The 23,414-nt window shown below is 38.5% G+C and overlaps 1 protein-coding gene across 1 annotated transcript in view; it reads right to left on the bottom strand.

Moving 5' to 3' along the window:
• Positions 1-3,568: 3,568 nt before the first annotated feature.
• Positions 3,569-23,414, bottom strand: part of LOC140334761 (delphilin-like) — a 20,578-nt gene continuing 732 nt past the window's right edge. Inside the window, exons 2-13 of the mRNA XM_072417001.1 lie at positions 20,013-20,161; positions 17,616-17,714; positions 16,510-16,610; positions 15,810-15,915; positions 15,094-15,383; positions 13,447-13,869; positions 12,595-12,682; positions 12,016-12,093; positions 10,827-11,023; positions 10,368-10,523; positions 4,914-5,000; positions 3,569-4,335 (exon numbers count right to left, since the gene is read on the bottom strand). Of these exons, the coding sequence (XP_072273102.1) occupies positions 4,165-4,335; positions 4,914-5,000; positions 10,368-10,523; positions 10,827-11,023; positions 12,016-12,093; positions 12,595-12,682; positions 13,447-13,869; positions 15,094-15,383; positions 15,810-15,915; positions 16,510-16,610; positions 17,616-17,714; positions 20,013-20,161 (1,945 nt within the window). The 3' untranslated portion in view covers positions 3,569-4,164. The remainder of the gene's footprint in view (positions 4,336-4,913; positions 5,001-10,367; positions 10,524-10,826; positions 11,024-12,015; positions 12,094-12,594; positions 12,683-13,446; positions 13,870-15,093; positions 15,384-15,809; positions 15,916-16,509; positions 16,611-17,615; positions 17,715-20,012; positions 20,162-23,414) is intronic.

Raw genomic sequence — 23,414 nt, 5'->3', positions numbered from 1 at the left:
TGTCATCCTTACAGATAGCCAAAAAGGTTGGTGTCACTTAAACTGACCTGAAAAATCCAAGGTACTTAATGATCAGGGAACCCCCAGCACAGTGGTCACCAACCAGTGGTCTGTGAGAATATTTTGGTGGTCCACAGAAAATGTGGTCATTATTTGCAATTTTAATGTGTTAATAATAATAAAACAAAATTAATATTCTAATAAATTCTTATAATCTGAATGACAATTTTTGTCTTTTTTTGCACTATATTCACGAACTGTACTAGAGACAGAAAAACAAGGGAGGTGCAGCGTGACGTCAGTGTAGTCTTAAATTGTATGAGGCAACCGTGTATTTTCCTTACGTGTATTATTTAATGGAATCAAATAGTTTGACTTTGATAACTATCATTTTTTGTTTGGTCTTAGATTCGAATTAAATAAACCCATAATGAATAGGAAAAAGCAAACAAATATTTTGCATTTCCTTAGTAATACCAAAGATAATGCAACTAATGATAATAGTATCAACAGTAATACTTCACCTAACCGTGACCTGATCAATGAATCAGAGCCTCCACAGTCCTAGTCAGGCACCGTTAGGAAGATTAATTTATAAATGTATTTATCTTTTTTTAAAAATTTATATTAATGGTCCACAGGATAAAAAATTATAAATTTAGAGGTCTGAAAGGTTGGCTACCACTACCCTAGCAACCTCTGGAAGAACCCTAGAGTTTTACGGAACACTGGTTGAGAAACACTGGATTACTATGTTTAGTATTTTAAACATAAAATAAAATTGTAAAACCTAATAAAAAACTTGGTCCTTTCTCAACTGACATTGACCAAGAAATGAATTGAAGTCTGGTCGTGAAAGGTAATTCTTATTTATTGAATGGTGGCTGCATATCTTTGCACTGCAGTGTTTCCAATTATTTTCGGAAAATATATAAAGTCCTGAAAGGCAGTAAAATCATCAATATTATCTGACTGATTATCAAGCAGGAAAATATTGATCATTTGACAAATGGAGCTTTAAATTAAATAGTGTATGCCCAGCACAAGACTGGCCTGGTAGAATCCCGAAGGAAAGTAAATGGGGAACATGTAAATAATGGCTATGTTGGTACAATTGGCATTTCTGAAGATCTGCAAAAGCTGACCATACACCTACCACTTCTGTTGGCAAATACACTCCCTACCCTGCTGATTGGACAAGAAAGATACAACAGCACACTGATGAGATCATCACCCTGCTTCCTTCTCTCTTAGGACATGTGCATGCAGAGGAGCGTAATTGCTCCTTGGTGCTGTCCCACCTTCTCCCAATCTGAGCGTGGTTCTGCATAGGATTTTACAAGGTGGTCATCAAGACAAATGTAGGTACTTACACTACTTGCATCTAAAGGATAAATACCATTTGTATTATTACATTACTATTTTCACTGATGTTTTGTGTATATCTACCTGGAAGGCTATGCTGGATGAGTCTGTAACAAATGCTACAGATTTTGTCATGAAATATCGGCTACTGACAGCACGTTTTCAATACCAGATCCTGGATGGAATACTGCATTGTGTATGCTTGGCATGTGTTGGTAAAAACAAGGAGTGATTGGTCAAAGGGAGGAAGCTGATGTCAGGACAGCTTATCAACTCTTGACAAGATTCAAGACATCCACAGAGGATGGGCACTGTGGTCCAATACACAGGATGGATAACAGAATTAAGACAGATTTTGTATAGTTCCTGGCTAGTGAAATGATCTTTTCGCTAAAAAGTTCCATAAGTAATTCACAAACTTTTTTCCAAAATTCGGTCTTCCATGTTGTTGAGTTACCAAGGTGTTGCCTTGTCCTCTGAAAGGTCAATTTGTCCCCATATCCTGTTCGGCATTCTCTTTTCATCCTTGGCTCCTGTTAATCAATGTAGAATGAGCACAACATGATGACCGTATGACGGCTAAACCGCCATTGCTGTGACACTGTCCTCTGTTGCACATCGTGTGTTACCATACAGGTGGAAGGGGCTTGCCAGGAGCCAGCTGAGTGTCACCTGTCTGAAGTTCACAGAAAGCTTTCTGGACAGAAGAGAAGAATCAAGAAGAGGTGAACTCATCTCTAGGACATGGATACCGTTCTCAAACTTTGCATCATTTAAAGCAGCCTTTCTTGAACTTTCTAACATATGAGGAGCCTTGCAATAACTTTGAGCACTTTAAGGAATCACTGCTATAACTACCAAATCCACAGCCGACAGTATATTAATCTGGTGGTCAATAGAATAAATTCCTCTTACATTGCTGGTCATTGGGAAAATTGCCAACCTTAAAGATAGTCAAAATGATAATCGGTGCCTGTTAAACTGACCCGAGAGGTAAAAACTGCTCCTTGCTTAAGGAACCCCTAACAACCTCTGGAAGAACTCTGATTGGGAAACACCCATTTAAAGTGTCCCTGCTACTAGGATACAAAACTAGGGGCACCCTGTGAGCAAAGTTTTTTTATTACTTGGCGGGCAAGTGGCAACGCACCAGAACAATGGTTGCTGTAACAATCTGATACCTCTGATGGAAAATGTGTCCCATGCTGTGTGCAATGATTGCAATTTAAAGCCACTACATTTCTACAGGACGCATTAGTGATGAAGCGCTTGATGGAAGGAACCACAGTGCTTAGTGGGGGGATCAAGTATTTGACATGCCTGAGTTTGTCAGAAAGAAGTGAGGGCCACAGATCCTGAAAACAAGAATCATCACAACCAGGGTTTAGTGGAACCCTAGAGTTCCTGAAGAGGTTGCTCAGTCACCAGTGACACCAATTAACATGTTGGCTATCTGTAAGAGGGACAATTTTCCCAATGACCGGCAATGTAAAAGACATTATTCCCACTGACCACCACACTAATCTACTGTGATCTGTGGATATAGTAATTATAGCAGGGTTGCATAAAAGACCTGAAAGTTATGTCAAGGGTTCTCCATGTCAAAAAGGGGAAGAAACACTTCTTTAAACAGATGAAGACCTCCTAAATGAATACAAATCCATCAAAGGAGGTGTTTCCCCTAAACAGAGGACAAATAAAACCACATTAGTTGTAATATCTGAAATAATGTTCTGTTTAACATGGCATCTTTATAAAATCCTGCCAAGGAAGAGGTTAAGGTTTTATGACGTAAGAAACCAAAGTCCAGAAAAATGAGAATTATCATTTTACAGTGAGATTATATTTGTACCATTTTACATTCAGTGAAAATGAGATCTAAACAGCTCAGAATAAATCCTTCACACACTTTTAAGTACAGCTGTTCCACAGAGGACGTAAGTGCTAATGATAGTGTGTGTCTCCAACTGGAAAAACTATCCCCAACAAGAAGGCATATGAGAAAAAATAAAATATTGCAATCAGTTTATTTTATTGCAGAAGGGACAATGCCTGTCCCTTGTGCAATAAAGGACCTGTCTGGTCCCAATTTTTTAATGTTTTTACCTATAGTTTAGCTTAAGGCTGGAAAATTGTGTGGGTGGTCCAGTTTGCCTTAATACAGCCAACCTAACTGAAAGCTGATACCAGATCATTAGATTCATTTGATGTATTATGCCTGTAATTATTCCCAGCCTCGTTCATATAAGAGTTGAACCGCATCAGGCAGACATCGCTTGTCAGGCAGCAGGCTGAATCATCAAGTGTTCAATTATTGGGGCTGTCATTTTATACACTATGGGCTCTATTTGTAAAAGAAGAAATCTGACAATCCTTCAAACATTCTCTCATGGGAATCTTTCAGGTCCATATGTTTCAATGGCAATAATTGATTCCTACCAGGGAATGTCAGATTCCCTGTTTTTTAAAAACAGACCTATGTAGCACATATGCAATGCATCTCTTAGCATGCCAATATTTTTTGAAGCCCTGAGCTGTATTTTCTTTCAACCGCAGCTCCATTTATCACAGAGCCACCATATGAAATGATATGTGTGATCTGCAATAAGCTGTGCCTACCTGGGAAATGTTCACAATGATCCCTTAGTAATAGCCTTTTATCTTGGTTTTAGATATATTTATTAGGTATATTTATGCAGATATACAAAGATAATATAATCAAGACATCTGAGGCACTAATTAATCTACATGTGTTTACATGACACTACCTGCCATACACACATTGTTGGACTGGTTTAGCTAGCCCTGTTTTTTAATCCACATGGCACTGACAGACTGACCTTTGGCAGCAAGAGGCACAGTAGGAAGATCCTTGGCAAAGCTTAGCAGCTCAGGAAAATGCAGGTGGAGGGATTTGGCAAGAATGTGCAAAAAGGTAGACTTCCCATCCACAGTCTTGGTGGTGTTGAGCTGTAACACATCCGAATAAGATAAGTTAGAGAAGCTGTAATGCACACCATAATACTATATTTTTGCTTTAAAGGAAATATGTACCAGGGAAATATGGAGTCTGCCATTACTGGTCTCCTTTTATTCAAGCAGGTTGCCTGGTTTACCTCTTATGCTGTTCCCAGTCTAGAACCCAGAATACAGCAAGTGAAGTAAGAACTAATGATATGCATACTGATTCCAAGTCAGTGATTCAGAAAGGATAAAAGCTACAACAGCCAGGAAAGTAACATTTACAAAACTGGGTCACCTATGGCAGCCTGCACATTTACCCCTATACAGTCCCATAGGGGTGCCTATGGGACATTTCTTGGATTTTTTGAGAATATCTTCTGTTTACTCTATTACCATTATCAAGAGTCAACTCCTCTATTTGTATATCCAAGTGAGAAATGAAGAATTTACTTTTGATTCACAAGTTTGACAAGCAGACACTTTAATATTCTGGTTCTGCCAGTTCCTAATCATGGTGTGGCCCTTGACCAGTGTTTTACGGCACTGCGCAAACGTATGCCAGGATAATCATATGTGGAATATACCTCTGTTAAGAAGTTGATCTTGAATCCCGTTGTTCTGTTCGTTTTGGGCTGTCCATCATTTAAATAGTTTCCCATAGCTAAAACAAACTAGAAACAAGCTAGAGATTATTTATAACTCTATACGTCACCTGAATTAAATATATCTAGTAAAAAAACATTGTTTGTTCAGAAAAACACAATGGGCCTGTTTATTAAATATGGCAAAGGCTGGTGAGGATACACTTTCATCAGTGAAGCTGGGTGATCCAGCAAACCTGGAATGGATTTCTTCAAAGTCATTTGCTATTTGCTAGCAAATATTTTGAATCCTGGACGAGATCCATTCCAGGTTTGCTGCATCACCCAGCTCCAATTAATCCTCTGCAGCCTTAGGGAGCTTTATTAAATCAGGCCCAATATGTAGAGGAGGAACTTCCTGAACTTTTTTACTTACATATATTCTAGTTATTCTTTAAAACAGGAGGGAGCAAAGTAACCAATGGCAGCCAATCAGAATTAGGATTATACAAGTAGAAGGTTGCATTAGGTCCTGGTGTCCTCCTTGAATGTCCCTTTAGGAATTGAATTACCACTGTTTTCCTATAGAGCTAGCACATAGCAGAACAAAGGAACAAAGGTTCCTCCATCAAAAATAATTGCCTGGACCCCTGACATTTTTTATTGTATGAAAAATACTTTCCTTGTTGCAATTGGTTTCAATGATAGCATTGTCACTGAACATTTTTGGGATGTGGATACTGGAATTATGTTAGCTTTATACATTCTTTAGTTTGGCTTGTAAATGTTTATTCTGACATTTTCTGTTATATAATAATAATTGTCTTTAGTTTACAAACAAAACATTTGACAAAGGATCCTCAAAGCAATACAGTTTTCTCTTACATAGTCAAGTTGAAAAAATAAGTCCATCAGTTTAACCAGGTAAAAAAAAACATATCCCAGATATAAAACCTATGGGCACAGTTGATTAGTTGATCCAGAGGAAGGCAAAAAAAAACCTGTTTCATTTTGGTCCAACAGGGGACAAAAATTCCTTCCTGATTCCAAGAGGCAATCCGATGTTCCCTGGATCAACCTTCTCTGTTGTCTTTACTTTAAAACTTTAATACTCAGTTATATTCTTTGCTTCTAGAAATCACCCATGCTTTACCTAACAAACCACTGTAAACAACAACCTTGACTTCAAAAAGTAACAAAAAGGTAACAGAAGACATGAGAAAAAGAGGCAAGAGCATCACCTACTGGCTGAATATAAAAATACAAAATATTTGCATGCAAAAAAACAAGATTTAAAATCCTAATCATTAAGCATTTTAAGCCCTGACCATAAAAAAGTGCATAATAACTATGAAAAGAATGACAAACTAATGCATAAAACATATCAACATCAATAGTGAACAGCTTCTCTGGAGAAAAATATATAGTAATATAGAATTTAAAGGTGTACCTCAGGGTTTAAATAAATGTTTTGTACTGTAGTGAGATTCTGTCACCTGGGACTTATTGCAGCTTTATGGATATTTCAGCACATTTCAAAGCCACAATAGTCAAATATACAGTATACGTAATGGTTAGCTACAGGTATATGTATAACTGTATATGTATGTATAAATATAGTGAAATAATCTATAACAGTTTACTGTAATTTACATTTTCTATTTATTCCAATTAGTTATTATATATATATATATATATATATATATATATATATACACACACATATATATATATACATATGTATGACTGTTTTGAAACTTCCCCTCTCAAACTTTTTTTCTTTTTTTTTTTTTTTTTTGCAAGTTCAGCATCCTTTTATACTCTTCTTAAAATCAATACACGTTTATGGAGCAGAGCAGTAAACGGCAGTTAATGGATTTTTATGAACTTCCACTGCAGGAACAAAAAAAACTTCCAGGGCCATACAGTAAAAGGAAGCAATTACCTTCTACACAAGCTAAATGGACTTATTAGAAAGGGAATGAAAAATAACACCATGCTGGAACTTGTGCAGCAGCACAATGATCTAATGCAGCAGTACAAAATAAAAGTTATAGGAGACCAAAAGAAACAGTGCATTGGGATATATTCATTGTGATAACTTTTAATGCATAGTATTCTGCTTGTATTTTGCCTGGTTCTTCCCATCCTTCTCATTAAGGTGCTAATAATATTTCCAGATAAAGGCTTTTTTCAGTTTTCATTGCATACCTGATTTTGGATATATATCATCACTGGGCGCTGTATTTCTCTGTGCGATACAGACAGATCAGCTAGTGTGAAGGGATGGCAGGGTGCTTCCTGAATTCACAAAGGCACCCTACCTCAGTATTTCCCTAAAGAGTCATTGTGCTCCCCTGCAAGCAGTGTGTTGGTTCTTGGGGTAAGGTATGAAAATATTAGGGCTCCTCAGGAGGTTGCTGGGGGTTCTTTGAGCAATAAGCAATTTGTGCCTCTCAGGCCACTTTAACTGACACCACAGATCTTTTTGACCATCTGTAAGGATGACATTCTTCCTATTGGTGAGCAATGTAAAAAGCATTCTTCCCACTGACCTAATGTAAGCTGTGGATATAGAAATAAAGGAAGGAGTTTCCTTAGGACATGAAAGTTATTTCAAGGTTATCTCCATGTTAAAAATGTTGCAAATGACCAGACTAGAGGGATTCCTAAGTACAGTGCATCTGAATGCAGACCACACTTAGGCTACGTACACACCTCAGATGATTCTCGTTCCAGAGGGAGAATCTGACATGTGTACCGTCCAATGTCCTGGCAGATCCACGAATGATGGAAGATGAACAACCGCAAAGTAAGTGAAGGGAGGAGAGAGCAGCAGGGTGCGGCTCACTTGTTCCCTCTCGTCTCTATAGAACAGAACAGTGCTGAATGAACAGAGCTTATTCATCTTTTGGTCTTTTGTCCTTGGAAAAAATTGTGAAAGATTGTTTCCAACGACAAAGATCAAACATGTGTACATAGCCTTAGATCCATTGAATAAAAGGGCAAGAAAGAAATAATCTAACTAGGAAGGAAAGGAAAAGATGATGCTGGATGTTCTCCAACCAGAAACCCGTCTCTTCCATGCAGTCCTGGACCACACTTTCTGCAAGTTTTTTTATATAGTGCAGGAGGGAAACCTGTACAACTGTGCAGGACTATAGGTAGACTGAATTTCAACCTTTTATTGTACATAAAGGATGACAACAGATAGACCTATTGCCTACCAAGAACATCAAGCAGTAAAAGACAGTCCCTCACAGGGTACCATCATCATTTTCTTTTTTCTCTTTCAGTAGACAATCTCTGGCTATCCTAACTGGCTGGGTGGGGATTCCGCGCAGCTCAGCTTTTTGCCAAATACCCAGAGCGATTGGGCATGTAGGAGAAATTTTTGCAGAAGGGACATTTTCTGTCCCTTTTTGTAATAATTACCCGCTTGATTGTGGATTCCTAAAAGCGACACTGTCCTTGCCCAAAATAATCCTAATTCCCAGTTCCCTGGAAACCAGATATATTCTTTTTACCTATCCAGCAGCTTAAATCTCCTATCTTTACTCATTTCATTTGCTGCAGCTTGTCAGACTCTTCAGCATTCCACTATTCCAGGATTATCAGATTCCTCTGTCTAGCTGTGGCTCACTGTGGCCCTTGTCTCTGACCTGTACATCACTGCTGTGTCCTATAGGAGCCCGAGGATAAAACTGCAGCACACCACAAGGAATACTCCTACTGTGTTGAATGTTTAACACCTTAGGCATGCTCCTAATATGTTGATGCTCCAAAAATATTGAATGGTTTGACGGCCACATCGCTGAAATAGAGGAAAGGTAGGGAAAACAGGCCTGAAAAGAGGTTATTATAACCAATGAAATGTTATCAATGTATGTTAATGGTTAAAAAATGAATGTATGATCTAAAAATATATATTTACATTGCAGGAGTCTTACTTATGCAAGCTCTGCTTTCTGCCCATTAAAAACAATGAATTCCATGGGTGGCTCACATTTCAGATGTTCAGGAGAATACACCCAGTGGTTAATGTAATAATCTCTACATTTAATAGAATAACAAAAATATATACTGTATAAAAAGGTAAGATTTTCAAAGGGAGAAAATTACACCTAAATGTACACAAAGCAAAAAACTTTATAATAACATCTCTCGCTGAAAATGTTCTTTCTTTCCCACAGCAAAGCACAAGGCACTATATGGGGGAAAGAAAAAAATTATAGTACAAGCGACTTTACATTTTATGGGAATCACTTTTCATTTACAAAGCCAAGCATGTATTACTTCCTATAACAATATATTTTTCAGCTCTCACTGGATGTCATTGCTAAAAGCAACATTTATTATGGAAAATAGCAGTTGTTATAGCCTTGTCTTTTTCGCCTAGTGGGTTATTGCTGGCCGGCATTTACATGCAGGAATTTCATGCTGTGATCCTATTTGTCTGTGTGACTTCCCTGCAGTGACTATGATAAGTAATTTCTAGTAGATTCCTTTTTTGTTATTTAAACCTGATGAAAAACACCAGCTTTTCCAAGCGTATGAGTAGCAACTTTTCTAAAGAAGCAGAATATTATTATGGTTACTTGGAGTGTAAATAACAATGTCTGAGGTTTTATTTACTATGTCCGCAAAGTGTTATTATAAGAGAACAAACCGAATGAATAGGTCCCATTTGTACTGCTAAATAGCTTTGACCCATAGAAGCATGGACTCAATAAATGGGAATCACCAGATCAGGCCACCTATTTCCATTGCTCCATTGATAAGTTCTGATATGTGTCAATTGTAGGCATTTTCAGCAGTACACAGGGATCAGCATGAGCGCTGTGACTGATCTAAGGCTACACAGCTCATACACAGCAAGCTCTGATGCACTGCCTGTCCTGACATATTTTTATTATAGCCATCAGGTTTTTTAGAAATGTGTGCTTTGTTAGATTTTTCATAGCGTTGGTTGGTCACCCCCCCCCCCCCCCCCATCAATGTCCCATGAGAACCATGACACCAGTTCACCTTTTTAATGGGCCACTTTTGGTTGGGTCTAAACCATGCATACTGAGTACACCTATAAAATGGTGGAAATACCTTCAAAACCCAATTTTTCACTTTCTGCCTTTACATCCCACAGGGACCATTGTAACAAGAAAACTATTGTTATTTACTTAACCTGTTAGTGGTTTTAATGTATTATAGATATTGAATATTTAGACAAAGGGTAAGCAAAGAAAAATCAAACAATGTCAAGCAAGGCTGCACAGCAAAAACCACTGCATTGGGTAAGATGGATGTTATGTTATTGGTTGTGTTGAGCTCAGGGGAGTATAAACATAAAAGTGCAGCTTCACTAAAGTTTATCTTTAATATAAATATGTCCTGTTTAGCCTGCAAAGTTGTGGCCTACTTGGTAGGGTTATATGAGATTTGATATGCAAGTCCACAAACCTCCAAGATCTTGGCAAGTTTCTTGCTGTTTCTGAGCTCAGTAGAAGCCTTAAGGACACACTCACAGCTGGCCCGAATTTCCTCGGTCTTCTCCTGCAGGGTGCTCTTAAATAGTAGACTTCGTAGACGCATCTTATATTCCGGGACTGACATCATCTAAGAGCAAAGCATACATGACATATTGCCCTCAACAGCTACTTGTAAATAATAGGGCACGACCAGTCCTCCCATATTCAGCTTCCCAATAGATAATCCAAGTAAAATCAAAGTAACTGTAGGATCTGGCAGAATTCAAGCTATATACACTATGTTTAGTGTTATTTCCAATAGTAATATTTTTATTTACTGATCACTGTCACTAGGTCAGAAAGTAATTCTAAAGAAGTCACTTGAATATGAGGTAAGGGCAATCTTTCAATAGGGAAACTTATTCTTTAAACATCTAAATCCCATCCATACCTGCAAAGCAAACTGATCGGGCTCACTAAGCTTGTTGAGGCTTCCAGTGTAGGCCAGAAACATTTTCTTCTCCTCCTCATCTGGTGCATAGAGCAGCAGCTGCTTGATGTGCGAGGGTTCCAGCCGCTCATTCTCCATGGTCGCCAAGATGTGGCGCAATTCCTGATGTGTGAGCTTCAAGTGCGCTATCAGGATAGCTGCAAGAAAACACAATGTCCCAGTTCTATAAGTATGGCTTTTATAAATGACTCTTAGATAAGAACTGGGCTTTTTTCTCATAACCAGTGGGAAGCAATTGATTTCTTTAGTAAGCCAGATTTGCTTCTGAAACTATTCCAAATTGCCTAAACCAGATTTAGTCCAGCAGCAAAAGAATTGTTAAAAAGACTACTTACCAATTTTTTTCCAGACTGAAGATTAAACAGTGGGTTCCCAAAACAGGAAGCCTGCACTAAACCTGGTGTAATCCAATAGGGATCCTGCTTTTAAAGTGGGGCCTATAGGCCAAAACTCCTTGCCACCTTTGGCTTCAGTGGCTTAATAAGGAAATAGTATATTTTGTAGAAATATATAGTGTATAAAGATGTCACACAGAGGTCAGAATTTTAATCCTGGTGATCTTAATAGATGGACCCCTTGGAGAATACGCTTCTTGCTAGAGGGAAGGTGTCACTCTGTTGGTGAGACCCTTTGCACAACACAAGCAGGTTACATCATAAATATTTGTTCTCCACTATCCATTCATATGTCATTGAGGTAAAAGTGTATAAAATGTTCAGATTAATAATATGGAAAAAATGGTAAAGTAAAAGATGGTGTACTGGGGAGAAAGTCAAATACTTATTTGACTTCCTGTCCAATAACCCCAAGAAAATTATTAAGTGTCATGGTGATGCCCCCTTTAATCTTAAGGGTAGGTCCAGACCTGGCTCTGAATCAAGCAAACTCATAGGGCTCCTGTAGTCTAGAACTTCACACTTGGTCACTTGCATAGTAGCTTCTTCATATCTATAAAACCCTTTTCTACCATTCCCAACACTTTGGGATATAATTAACTTTTGTTTAGTGTCGAGGGAACACCCTGCCCAAAAGTCACTTCCCCTCTTTACAATATTGCTGCTGTTCATGGACAGTATTGAGATGTTATTATTTGTTCCAGAAAGATGAGACTTAAAGCAATGAATTATACCTGTGTTATAAGCTTTCTTGTGTGACAATATTTCAACAGCACCTTTGTTTTTCAAGGCTTCTGGCAACGAGGGAAGGACTAAAAGAGAGGAAAGCAGATTTTGCTAAAAATTAACAAACAATTAAAACCTGTAGCATGAACACTGAAAGACAACACTGAATACATATTATTGACATATAATTAACATGTGGCCCTTTGAATGATGAAAAGCCATAAGTATCCTTGTCTTGAATGATTAAAAGCCATAAGTATCCTTGACTTCATTCAGATAATATAAAAATGCATATATAAAATATATTGCAGGTTTTCAAAGGGGGTAAAAAAGCAGTGAATCTCAGGGATTTTTTTTAGTTAATGTCAGATTCACTGTTTTTTAAATACAGTTTGCTTGAGACGGTCTGACTATTGTACAGTTAAAGCTATTCTTAGTGCTTTAGCCCTGTATGGCAGATAGCACTTCCATTAGATCTTGTCCAACCTATTTAACATCGGGGGAACCCTTAAAATTACTCTTGGGTCTCAGGGAACCCCTGCTAAAAATAAGATATCTGCTTAAAAAAATATTTTAGTGTAACGTACGTGCTGGTTTCTGGGTTCCAAAATGCAGCTCCAAGTCCAGATATTTCACCATATCACTCAGTTTTTCATAGTCTGAATCCTCCCCCAGCTGTAGAGAATAGAAACGTAGGTATGTATGTTGGTACTGAAATGCTTATGTCATGTTTTAGAATAATATTAAAACCTCAAAAAGACATATATGGAACACATTCTACCTGCTCAAGGACCTATTTTATGCAGGTATAGAAGTACTTTAGCAGCCCACTGCCCTGCTGAAAACCCTGTTTATTAGTGCTAACTTCATATATTGGGAACATCATTTCTCCTCCCCTTGTATGCCTGAAACATAACTTTTTGGGGTTGTCACGCAAACAGGAAACCTTTAAATGAAGATTTCCTCTTTCTTCTTGTTGTCTCCCAGGGAGATTTTAAATCTTTGTGAAACAAGAATATAACAGTGATTTTGATATCACATAAAGTTTATTGGATCTTATGTGTGTGGATGTGGAAGAATAAACTAGGGTGGGGCAATCAAAAAAAAAAAAAAACACAAAAAGCCAGAAGTCTTATTTTGAACAGGATAAGATCACAATTCAATGGCTGCTAGCAATCTCAAGAAAGCAATCCAAATATCAGGGTGACCAAACAAATATCAGACATACAGGACCTTTGAGTTCACACATGCTGAATGTGCTGAAGTCTATTTAAACACTTGTGATAAGGGTGCGCTGCTGCATGAACTGTAGTACCGACCACATCCATCAGATGGCGAAGTCTCAAGGCTGATTGATAAACTAACACTTGCAATTATAGCCTTTTCATTGCCTGCTAATAAAATATTAAAATAACAATGTGAAACATGTGATAACCAACCTGTCCCCATATTGTTCCTTCAGAATTTTCTACTTGCTCCCAGCGTAGTCGTTTTACACTCATGTGGCTGGATTCACTCCGCCGATGCGTGCTGCGATGTGCCAAGGGCTCTAAAGGTGGTGCAGGAGGAACAGGAGGAATAGGAGGAATAGGTAGAGGTGGAGGGACTGGAGGTAAGGGATGTATACAGCTCCCAATTGCCTGGGAATAGGGAGGGGGTGCTGCTTTACGGGTTTCCTTCTTGTGGTCCCCCCTGGGATGGTGTGGCGGAGGAGGCGGAGGTGGGCTAGGAGGTGGTGGTGGGATGTGATCAGATACTGATGAATAAGTGAGAGAACTTCCATCTTCGCTGCTGCCCATTGATTCGCTAGTTGTGCTAATTTCACGTGGGGCACAGGCCAACTGTTCATCCTGAAATGTCATCTGTACCAAAAGCAAAAGACATGTGTGAACCCCAGCATGTCACAGAATTAGTTCTATAGTTTAGCTGTTTTTTTCTTCTTTAGATGGTTCTAACCATTTGTAATGGAATTTTTGTCTTTGTCCTGCTGGGTTATGGACATTGCTTTGGACCTAAATAAAGGTCTTGTACTGCTCCTGGAGTCAGGTTAGGAGCATTAGATAGAAAATGTTTTGGAAAAAAAGATCAGTCTAGCCAAGGAATTGTTATTATGTTCAATGCACCAGAGTTTAATAATGCACCATAGCCTTTAGTGCCACCCATTGGGAACACCATGGGGTCTGCTTCATACTAAGATAAAGTTTGTCTGCTCAGAGCCCCAAGTAAGAGAAAGAAGAGTTGGTTTCACGCTGTCAAAACTATAAAAAAAAAACTATTTGTCTCCAATCAACACCTACTGTATCCCTCTAAAGCTCTCTTGTCAAGATTATTAAGATGTACTGTATGTAGTGGAGAACAGAGGTAAACATTTTCTCTTGATGTTGGTCACAAGTGTCCACTTCACTTTTCCCACCGGACTCTATTACGGACATCACTAAAATGCATCAAACTGGTAACCAGGTAAACACAAGTGTGTGCTGTGGCCAGGGGACACAACAAAAGACACAAGACTAGCAAGAAAACCTGAGTATTGGATGGGGTAAAGCTTTGGAAAACTTTTAGGGAATTATACTCAAGTATATACTGTATGTGAAATAATTGGAGGGGAGTCTGTTTTATTCGAGAGAGAGGAATACATTAAATTATCATCAATCAGGCTATCTTGTCCCAGATAAAGAAATACATTACGTTATTAGAGGGAGGCTGTAATAAACCAGATAGGAAAATGATTGCATGCCGTATATAATCAAATACAAACAGATCCAAATATAAACCAAGGTAACTACTTTTACCTGGAAAAAAAAAAAAACAGGAAAAAGGCTTTGACTCGAGTATAATCCCACGGAGCAAAAAAAAGCCATCACTCCTAACATCCGAAACCGTATTTAAAAAAAGCCAATAATATGAATGTGAATAAATACATTCATGTGCTGTTTTTGAAACATGTATTTTAAATAGAACACCTTACTGTCTGTTTCAACACTCTTTCAATATTTTCCACTCGGCCTCAAGCCAATGCAATAGTCTCAGCAATATCACTGTTGTACTACCATGTTTACGTTGTTGCTGTTCGTAATTCATATTACCTCTTCATAGTCATTCTCAGGGTTTAGAAACTGGTCAGTAATGGTCAAACTCTGCCCTAGCTGCCGACTGAGTGCATCCAAGAACCGATCTGTATCTCTAGAACGATTCGGTCGTGAGAAGGTAAACATTTTCCTGTGAGTTGGGGAAGGGGGAAGGCTTCCGTCCAGACTGACGTAGGGGTTAGATTCTGAGCTGCTGGGTGAAGGGGCGCTGGGAGGCCGAGGAGGACAGGGGTCAGATGGAGGTGCAGAATTTTGCCATGGGTGTCCCTGCATTAACTTTCTCTCCCCTAGTAAGAAACACAAGGCAACATAAGAAATACAAATAACAACACAAACAATTGTGTGCCAACTGATGCAGCCTATAGCAAATGTCTATTACTGTGGGGACTGCTGTACATGAGCAAAGGAGCAACATGGTGGCATGGTGGCTAGCACACTTGCCTTGTAGCAACTAGAGTGCTAGGCTTTGAATCTTGGCAAGCACAATGTCTACAGGGAGTTTGTGTGTTCTGCCTGAATTCCCTCCAGCATATTAAAAGCATATTTGTAGGTTAATTGGTTTTCCATAATTTAGCCTTAGATTATGTTAGGGACATTCATTTTGTGGGTCAGTTATTATTATGGACTGCTGCGTAACATGTGGGCACTATATAAATACATATTATAAAAAATGAACTAATGGGTTATTGCATTTTGCACTTGAATTCACATACCTGTTGTATGATAGAGGTTACATGAAGCACGGGACCTCATACTGCTCACTTTTCCTGGGTAACTGTTGATAAAACGATTTTCCAGCTCAGCATAAACTGCTGACATCTAGACAGAAATAGGACCGGAGAACAACTCAAAACCTTACAGAGATAAAACCAGAACATCATTACAGTTTAGAAGATAAGCAGGCCTTTTCAATAATAACTAGCAAATTAATTAAGCAGATTTGGGAGACTACTTACATATAGCTAGAGCCAGGACACCAGCATACGAGATGTGTCTGATGTCTTAATTGTTGCTGCAGGTTTCTTTTTGCAACAGCATCCATTCGTTATATCATCAGTTACCAAAGGGCATTAGTAATTATTTTCATGTTTTCTGTTGAATTCATATTAGCCCTACCTTCCAGTGAATGTAAATGCAGTAATAAGTATTTTAGTTTTCCAGCTACTTCTGACTTTAAGGAAGATCAATGGTTATAGATCAGCACATCCTAGGACCCCTAAATTGCTGATGGATGCCTTAAAAACTTTGTCCTTTGTATATTTTTAATGACCAAAGTTCCAATGGTTGCTTTTTTTGAAGAAAAAGCACAAAGCTACTTTTCTATAAAATGTATAAATTGCCTGCCATCAATAAATTGCACACAAAAAAATACATATACAATAAATATTAACAACATAATCATATAAACTGTACCATTTTTGGGTTTGGTGTTTCTGGTAGAGATGTCCCATCTCCTGCTTGTCTTTCTCCATGGACCACTCGAGGAGCAACTTCCATTGTGTCACACTGACCTACTGAGCAAGGTAAAAAGAGGAAAAATACATTTATGAATAAAAAGAACTTTCATCAGGAGATTTCTGTTAAGACATCAAACATTATGCTTTATATAGATTCCATCAATGGGTGCTTTCCTAATTTACTTATTTAATTTTTTTTGTCTCCTGTTTGTCATTAAGGAGTTTCTTTTGTTTATTTGAATCTCTTGTCCTCTCTAGGCTCAAACCATCTTAGGACCATATAAAAGTCTATGAAACTCATTCACGGTTAACACCTCATGCTAACTAATTCATTTTTTACTGAACTCGTAAATGAATCCATAGGACTGATTTTACCTTGATTGAACATAATTGTCTAACTAATGTTTACCAGTGACTAGGTGCCACAGAATAACACTTTCTGATGTCATTGCAGTGTGAGAAATCAAATGTCTTGAGAAATGTAAAGACAGAGGAAAGATTCTTCAAAGGGAGGCATTCCCAGCATTCATTTGTTTAATGACATATCATTGAACTCCCCAACCAATACAGGTAGTCCCCAGGTTACATACCAGGTAGAGACGGTTTGTTCTTGAATTTGTATGTAAGTCGGAACAGGTACATTATTTTATTAAATGAGATTAGGACAGATGTTTGCCTCAACATATTATTAGGCAGCATGGTGTCAGTTACTGTATAAAATGCTTACTGTGAGCTAATCACAAACTAAGCAAAAAAAAAAGCCTGGACATTTACTAACTTCTGGAGCAAGCTGTGCTTTGATATACAAAAAGAAACAACTGCAGAGTTTGTCTTGGTCATTAAAGAGTTACAAGATGCTACAGATCAACTCAGCTCTGAAGATCCCCCACAACCTCAACCAAAACCCCTTTCATATCTAGGAGTCGTCTGTATGTCGGATATCCTTAACTCGGTGACTACCATCATATAGCAACCTTTTAGAAGCAAAAAAGCATCTATGGCCATTATCGTTTTCATTAGTAATTTGTATGCAGGCCCATAAGTGCATGATTAAAAAGTTACCTGGTTTTGCTTCTTCTGCAGCTCTCATGTTCCCCTGATACGTTGCCTGTCCATGGACTGAGCCTCGGTGTGGTGCCACTTTGTCTGCATCCATGGCAGCTGCACAGAATTACCAGTTAAAACTCATATGTGATCTACTAAAACAACAGACGGAAATTCATTCCTCTGTGCTCTTTAGTTATACCAGAGGCTGGTGACATCTCATACAAGAGCGGTCAGGAATACAATACAGGTGTGACCCTCTGAGGAAGAACTAACTAATTTATTAAAGATCTGGAGAAGATAGACTATCATGGGTGAACCTGGGTAGCCCAGCAAACCTGGAATGGATCTAAGATGGTCTAGGACTGAAAATATTTGCCATCTAACAAATAATTTTAAGAAATCTATTCCAGATTTCATGGATTGCCCAGGTTTTTCTTTGATGGTCTATATTCTCCAGTCTTGGAGAGATTTAATAAATCAGACCCATTGTGAGAGATCCTGACAAATCTATTTGCTCATGCTAATACCATAAATAAAGACCCATTCTTTTCAACCAGATACATTCCACTGCCATTTGGGCCTTACACATATATAAAAACAAGTTTATGAACAGATAAAGTTTTTAAAACATCAGCATGCTTTAACAGGTTCATTAGGCTGATATTCATACAAGTATTTAAAAAAAACACTGAATCACAGGTCCTTATTTACCAGCAGTGTTGGGTACATTGCCCAAAGCAGTTCCTATGCAAGAACAAGGCAATTTGGTTAATAGCATGTGGCTTTAGTTCACAAAAAAAGGATTGTTAGAATTTGTGTGTGTATTGTGTACATGTCATTCTATCTTTTGCACAAAATAAAGCACTGCAGTGTGTGTTAAACAAATGCTGCATTGCAGAACATATTGCCACGCACATCACAATGTGTAGAGGATACATTGATGACCAGGAAACAGGATTTTTGCTTGTACATTAGGGTGGTTAGCACTCTGGCCTTGGCAGTGTCGGTTTGGAATCTCAGCCAGGACATGCATGGAGTTTGCAGTTTCTCCCCGTCTTTGCGTGGGTTGCCTCCGGGTACTCCGGTTTCCCCCCACATTCATGCAGGTTCAAAACATGCAGTTAGGTTAATTGGCTTGCCACTAAAATTGACTTTAGACTGTATTAAAGACATATGACTATGGTAGGGACATTAGATTGTGAGCTCCTTTTATGGACAGCTAGTGACATGACTATGGACTTTGTAAAGCGCTGCATAATATGTTGGCGCTTTATAAATACTGTGTAATAATACATTATCAGATGGTTAAGTCAACAAAGCTTCATTTCATTTGATAATTCATTTATTAAGTGAACAACCTATAATATTTTTTTTTATATCAAAACATTCACAAAGCCTTACCTTTCTTCCCAATACTAATTGTCAGAGATTTTGATCAAACCAAAAGTCACCCATATATTTAGGCCAAAGAGATATGACACAAATCCCCATTTTGAAAGCGAATGTTGTGAGGTATAACATCCTGCTGTTCATAACTGTACGCTGGCAGATAAGGGACTTAAAAGCTTATTTCATTGAGCTTAGTAACATCCCTATAATGGATATTAGTAATCAGCGAGCAAGACCTGCCCTACACAGACCCAGAGCTTAATGATTTTATGTAAGCCACTGATCTACAGAGAAGCATAGATTATATTTCATCAGAGACAGTTGTGAAAGTTCTATCAGGTCATGTGACAAAGGTTTCCCAACAAACAGGATTTATGTAGGTAATCTCTGCAATGGACGTCTATTTGCCATTGAAATGGGAGGGGGTACAGAATGACTTGTCAAGTGAAGAGATTTTTTCTGGTGTTTAAAGGGAAAGTACATTTATTTATGAATATATACGGTGAATAGGAGATAAAGCTATGGTAATGGGCACAAAATTATGGCAGTGCATGCCAGATTCAGAGCCATAGCTCTGTTAATTCTGAATTGAGACTGCAATGGTACAGAACCTCCTACGCAATTCACGCTTACATTTTGGGTGTGTTGATGGACTTATAAATATATAAGATGTAACCATTCACCACTTGTATGTCAGGTCAATAAATATGGCCACATGCATCGTCCAAGCTCAGTTGTAGATTTCCCTACTATACTCAAATCCTTGAAACATCAGATTCCAATGACAAATGTTCACATGTAAAAATAGCTGGTCTTCTCTACAGCTGTGTTTTTAATGTTGTGATTGATATGCAAGGTTTAACGATGCCAATAACTGCTGACTATGGCACATACATACAAACTTGGTTCTGGCATGGGCTAAACAAGTCATAACAGAACAGTGAGATGTCATATAACCCAGATTTTAAGGCTGGCCATTGATGAGCACAGTGGAATGAGGGGGCAATTATGGACCTCTCTGACCTGCCTTGTAGCCCAGGAAGCGAGCAATTTTGTGTTGGCAATGCTCTTGCTCTTCATAGGTGAGCAGCTGGAAGATAAACTGCCAGATGATTTGCTTGGCTGGAGTGTCCAGGACCGGATATACATCCACTATCAGGGTGTCAATGTTCCTACAAAGAAAATAACACAGATAGAATCAGTAATTTTTAATGACTTTACCACCACTTTACACATGCTTTATATAGGTAAAAGGCTGTTAAGCAACATATCATATTGCAGCTTGAGGTCAGGCTTTTGGACAGAGGACATCTTCTGTATACATAATGGAAGAAGAGAAACCATAACACTTTACACAATTTTTAGGCTGAGTAGACATAAATGTTTATGGTTTACTTCATCATTTTGTTGTTGTCTAGGATGGATCCAATTTTAAGTACTGAAACTAAGTACACAAAGCGATGGGAAATAAAGATCTGGTATTGGTTGTAACCTGCTAACACACCATCCCAGTGGTAATACTTCAAATAACAGAAGCTACTGCCATTACCCAGTGGTAATGCTCCAAATAAGAGAGCCTACTGCCATAACCCAGTGATAATATTCCAAATCAGAGACCTAACTGCCGTAACTCAATGATAATACCCCATGAAGCCACTTCATATCATAGGGCAGTTTTTCTCAACCAGGATTCTGTGGAACCATAGGGTTCTTCCAGAGGTTGCCAGGGGTTTCTTGAGAAATGAATACTTTGGACCTCTTAGATCAGTTACCACTGGCACCAATGATTTTTTTTGGCTATCTGTAAGGGTGACATTCTTCCCAATGGCCAGCAATGTAAAAGGGATTTTTTCCCAGTGACTACCCCACTTATGTACTGTGAGCTGTGGATAGAATAATTATAGAAGGGGTTTCCTGGAAGATCTGAAAGGTATTCCAAGGGTTCCCCCATGTCGATAAAAGCTGTTATAGGGTCGATAGGCTGTTATGAGGTGACAACTGTCTCCCAATTCAGCTCCTCCATTGTTACCCTACTAACACATTGCCCAGACCTGAATTGCAATATCAGGTCATCAGTCCAGAACAAGGAAGAGCAGCTGATGCTACCAGACATTTTTTATAAAACAAGCACCAAACTCTCACATGTTATTTCATGGTGCCACAGCGTGACAATTGTTTTCATCCGCCGTGTCGCGTACACCCTTTCTCTCCCAAACATTTAATTTTTCCTTCATTCCTTCCTTTCTCCTCTCCTCCCAACGGTTCTGACATTTCCACAGGGAGCCGAAGAAATTCTCAGAAGATTTGGCAGAGCTAGGCTCATCGTATAATTATCCCAGCAGCAAGATAAAAGTCAGCTTGCCAGCATGCGCACGCCATCCGTCAGCCCGGGCTCTGTCTGCAGCTGCCTGTGTCTGCCACCTTGGTATTTTCAGATCAAAGGATGGAAATTCATCTCTCAGGGTTCAGACAAAGTACAAAGCTCAAAGTGTCTAGTGATTTGCTTTTGACATGTTGTTTTTTTTTTTCGTAGCCTTTAAAATCGCCTTTACTAAACAAAACAGGAAACAGATTTATACACTTTTAATCATTTGCTGCTTACAATGATAATAATCTCTCATTCTGCCGGGGTTAAATCCCAATCACGTGGAGCAACAGAGAAGGAGCTGCATCTTATACCAATCAAGAAACCCTTATTAAACATTAAGGGCCTGTGTCAGCAGAGCTTTGTTTCAAGCGAGAATTGAGTTCTCATGTCTATAGAAATGCAAAACCTGATTAAAACAGAACACATGCAGGTCAGAAGGAGGTCATCTGAAGGTGAAATATCATTGAATTTTGTATTGATATCAAACTGACATTATCTACACTAGCTTTAAACCAAACAACCCATAAAGCCCATGTAAATACTGGATAATAATAATAAAGCCTGTCAAAGCAGGTCCTTGGTACACAGTCACATAGGGCTTGGTTTATTACAGTTCTCCAAGACTGGAGAAGATAGACTATCATGTGAGAACCTGACTGATCCAGCAAACCTGTAATGGATCTGGTCAAAGACTGAAAAAATTGCAACTAATAGCAGTAGGCTTATTGGATCACCTAGGTTCTCCCATGATAGTCTATCTTCTCCAGTCTTGGAGAGCTTTAATAAATCAGGCCTAGCATTACATATGTACAAAACATACCTTGCAACTATGTATTAGTGTTTTTTTTAGTACAGCAGTGGACGCAGCTACAATCACATGCAAAGTACATAACCTATATCGACCAATTGGGCTAACCTTAATCATGGCTTGATATAGGGTGACGGCAATGGGGATAAATACAGTAACCCACAGTAATTAATCAACCTATGCTCTAACAAAGTTAGGTCAGCTAGGGATGAAATTTGAACGGTTGTAATGGGTTGCCAAAATAGCCAACGACCTCATTCCTGCCATAGTAAAAGGTTAATCTAAACTAAATACAAGTGAGTTTTTTGGGCCAACATCATGCTACCATTTGCTAAACATTTGCTATCATTAGCTTTCTGCTGCCTGTTATAGTTACATGGGGTTATAGTAAAGAAAGCCAATGTCTTCACCTGACCTGTATCTCTGTTCTTTCATGGATAACAGGAGAACCACCATTTAGAACTTGCTCTACCAACAGTAAAAGATTTTGTGAAGGTGCAATAGTGTGCCAAGATACTTTCCATATATACATACACATGTATTCCACTAGGACCTTTATAATATTAGGACATTTTTAATTAGGCCATCAGCTCTGAGTGCTGGGGTGTTATGTACTATGCAGTAGCTGTGAATGATCCCTACTGTTTACCCTGCCTGTAAAAAGTAAATTCTGACACTTGTTTGCAGTTGAATAAGCCGGATGTCCTGTACTCTATGCTCAGTCTAAGTCTGTAGGATGTTGAGATATTCCAACACCAGATATAAATATAACAGAAAGCAGATGTGTTGGTTACATACCCAACTGGAAGGGAGAGCAAATAAAATGCCCAAACATCCTAAACTCTACTTTGGAGCAAGGCCTCAGGTTTTGTTCACAGATACAATATTGGTGACCAGGCCTACCGCTCAAATCTCAGTGGGGGTTAACCAAGTTTGCTGTTAAATGTCATCCTGTGGCCCACCATGCGAAGAGTATGGAAAAAGGAACAATATCGAAAAGCATAGAGTGCGTTATGCCACAGTTAGGTCACTAGTTCCTTGTTAACTCGATATGGGTTCAGCCCATGAAACGGCTGTCACGACTGCATGAAAGTAACGGGAAAATCAGTAGTAAACTCTTTCATCTACTCAACTAAAGTTTAGGCATGAACCCAAAGCCTTGGATGGGAAACCAGTCCTAAACGGGATGGCTGGACAACCATATATATATAAAAAAATCTATATATATATATATATATATATATATATA

This window comes from Pyxicephalus adspersus, chromosome 7 (assembly GCF_032062135.1).
Source record: "Pyxicephalus adspersus chromosome 7, UCB_Pads_2.0, whole genome shotgun sequence".
In the NCBI taxonomy this organism is placed as follows: Eukaryota; Metazoa; Chordata; class Amphibia; order Anura; family Pyxicephalidae; genus Pyxicephalus; species Pyxicephalus adspersus.
The sequence above is the reverse complement of the archived record's forward strand: the minus strand, read 5'-3'. Positions and strand labels throughout refer to the sequence as shown.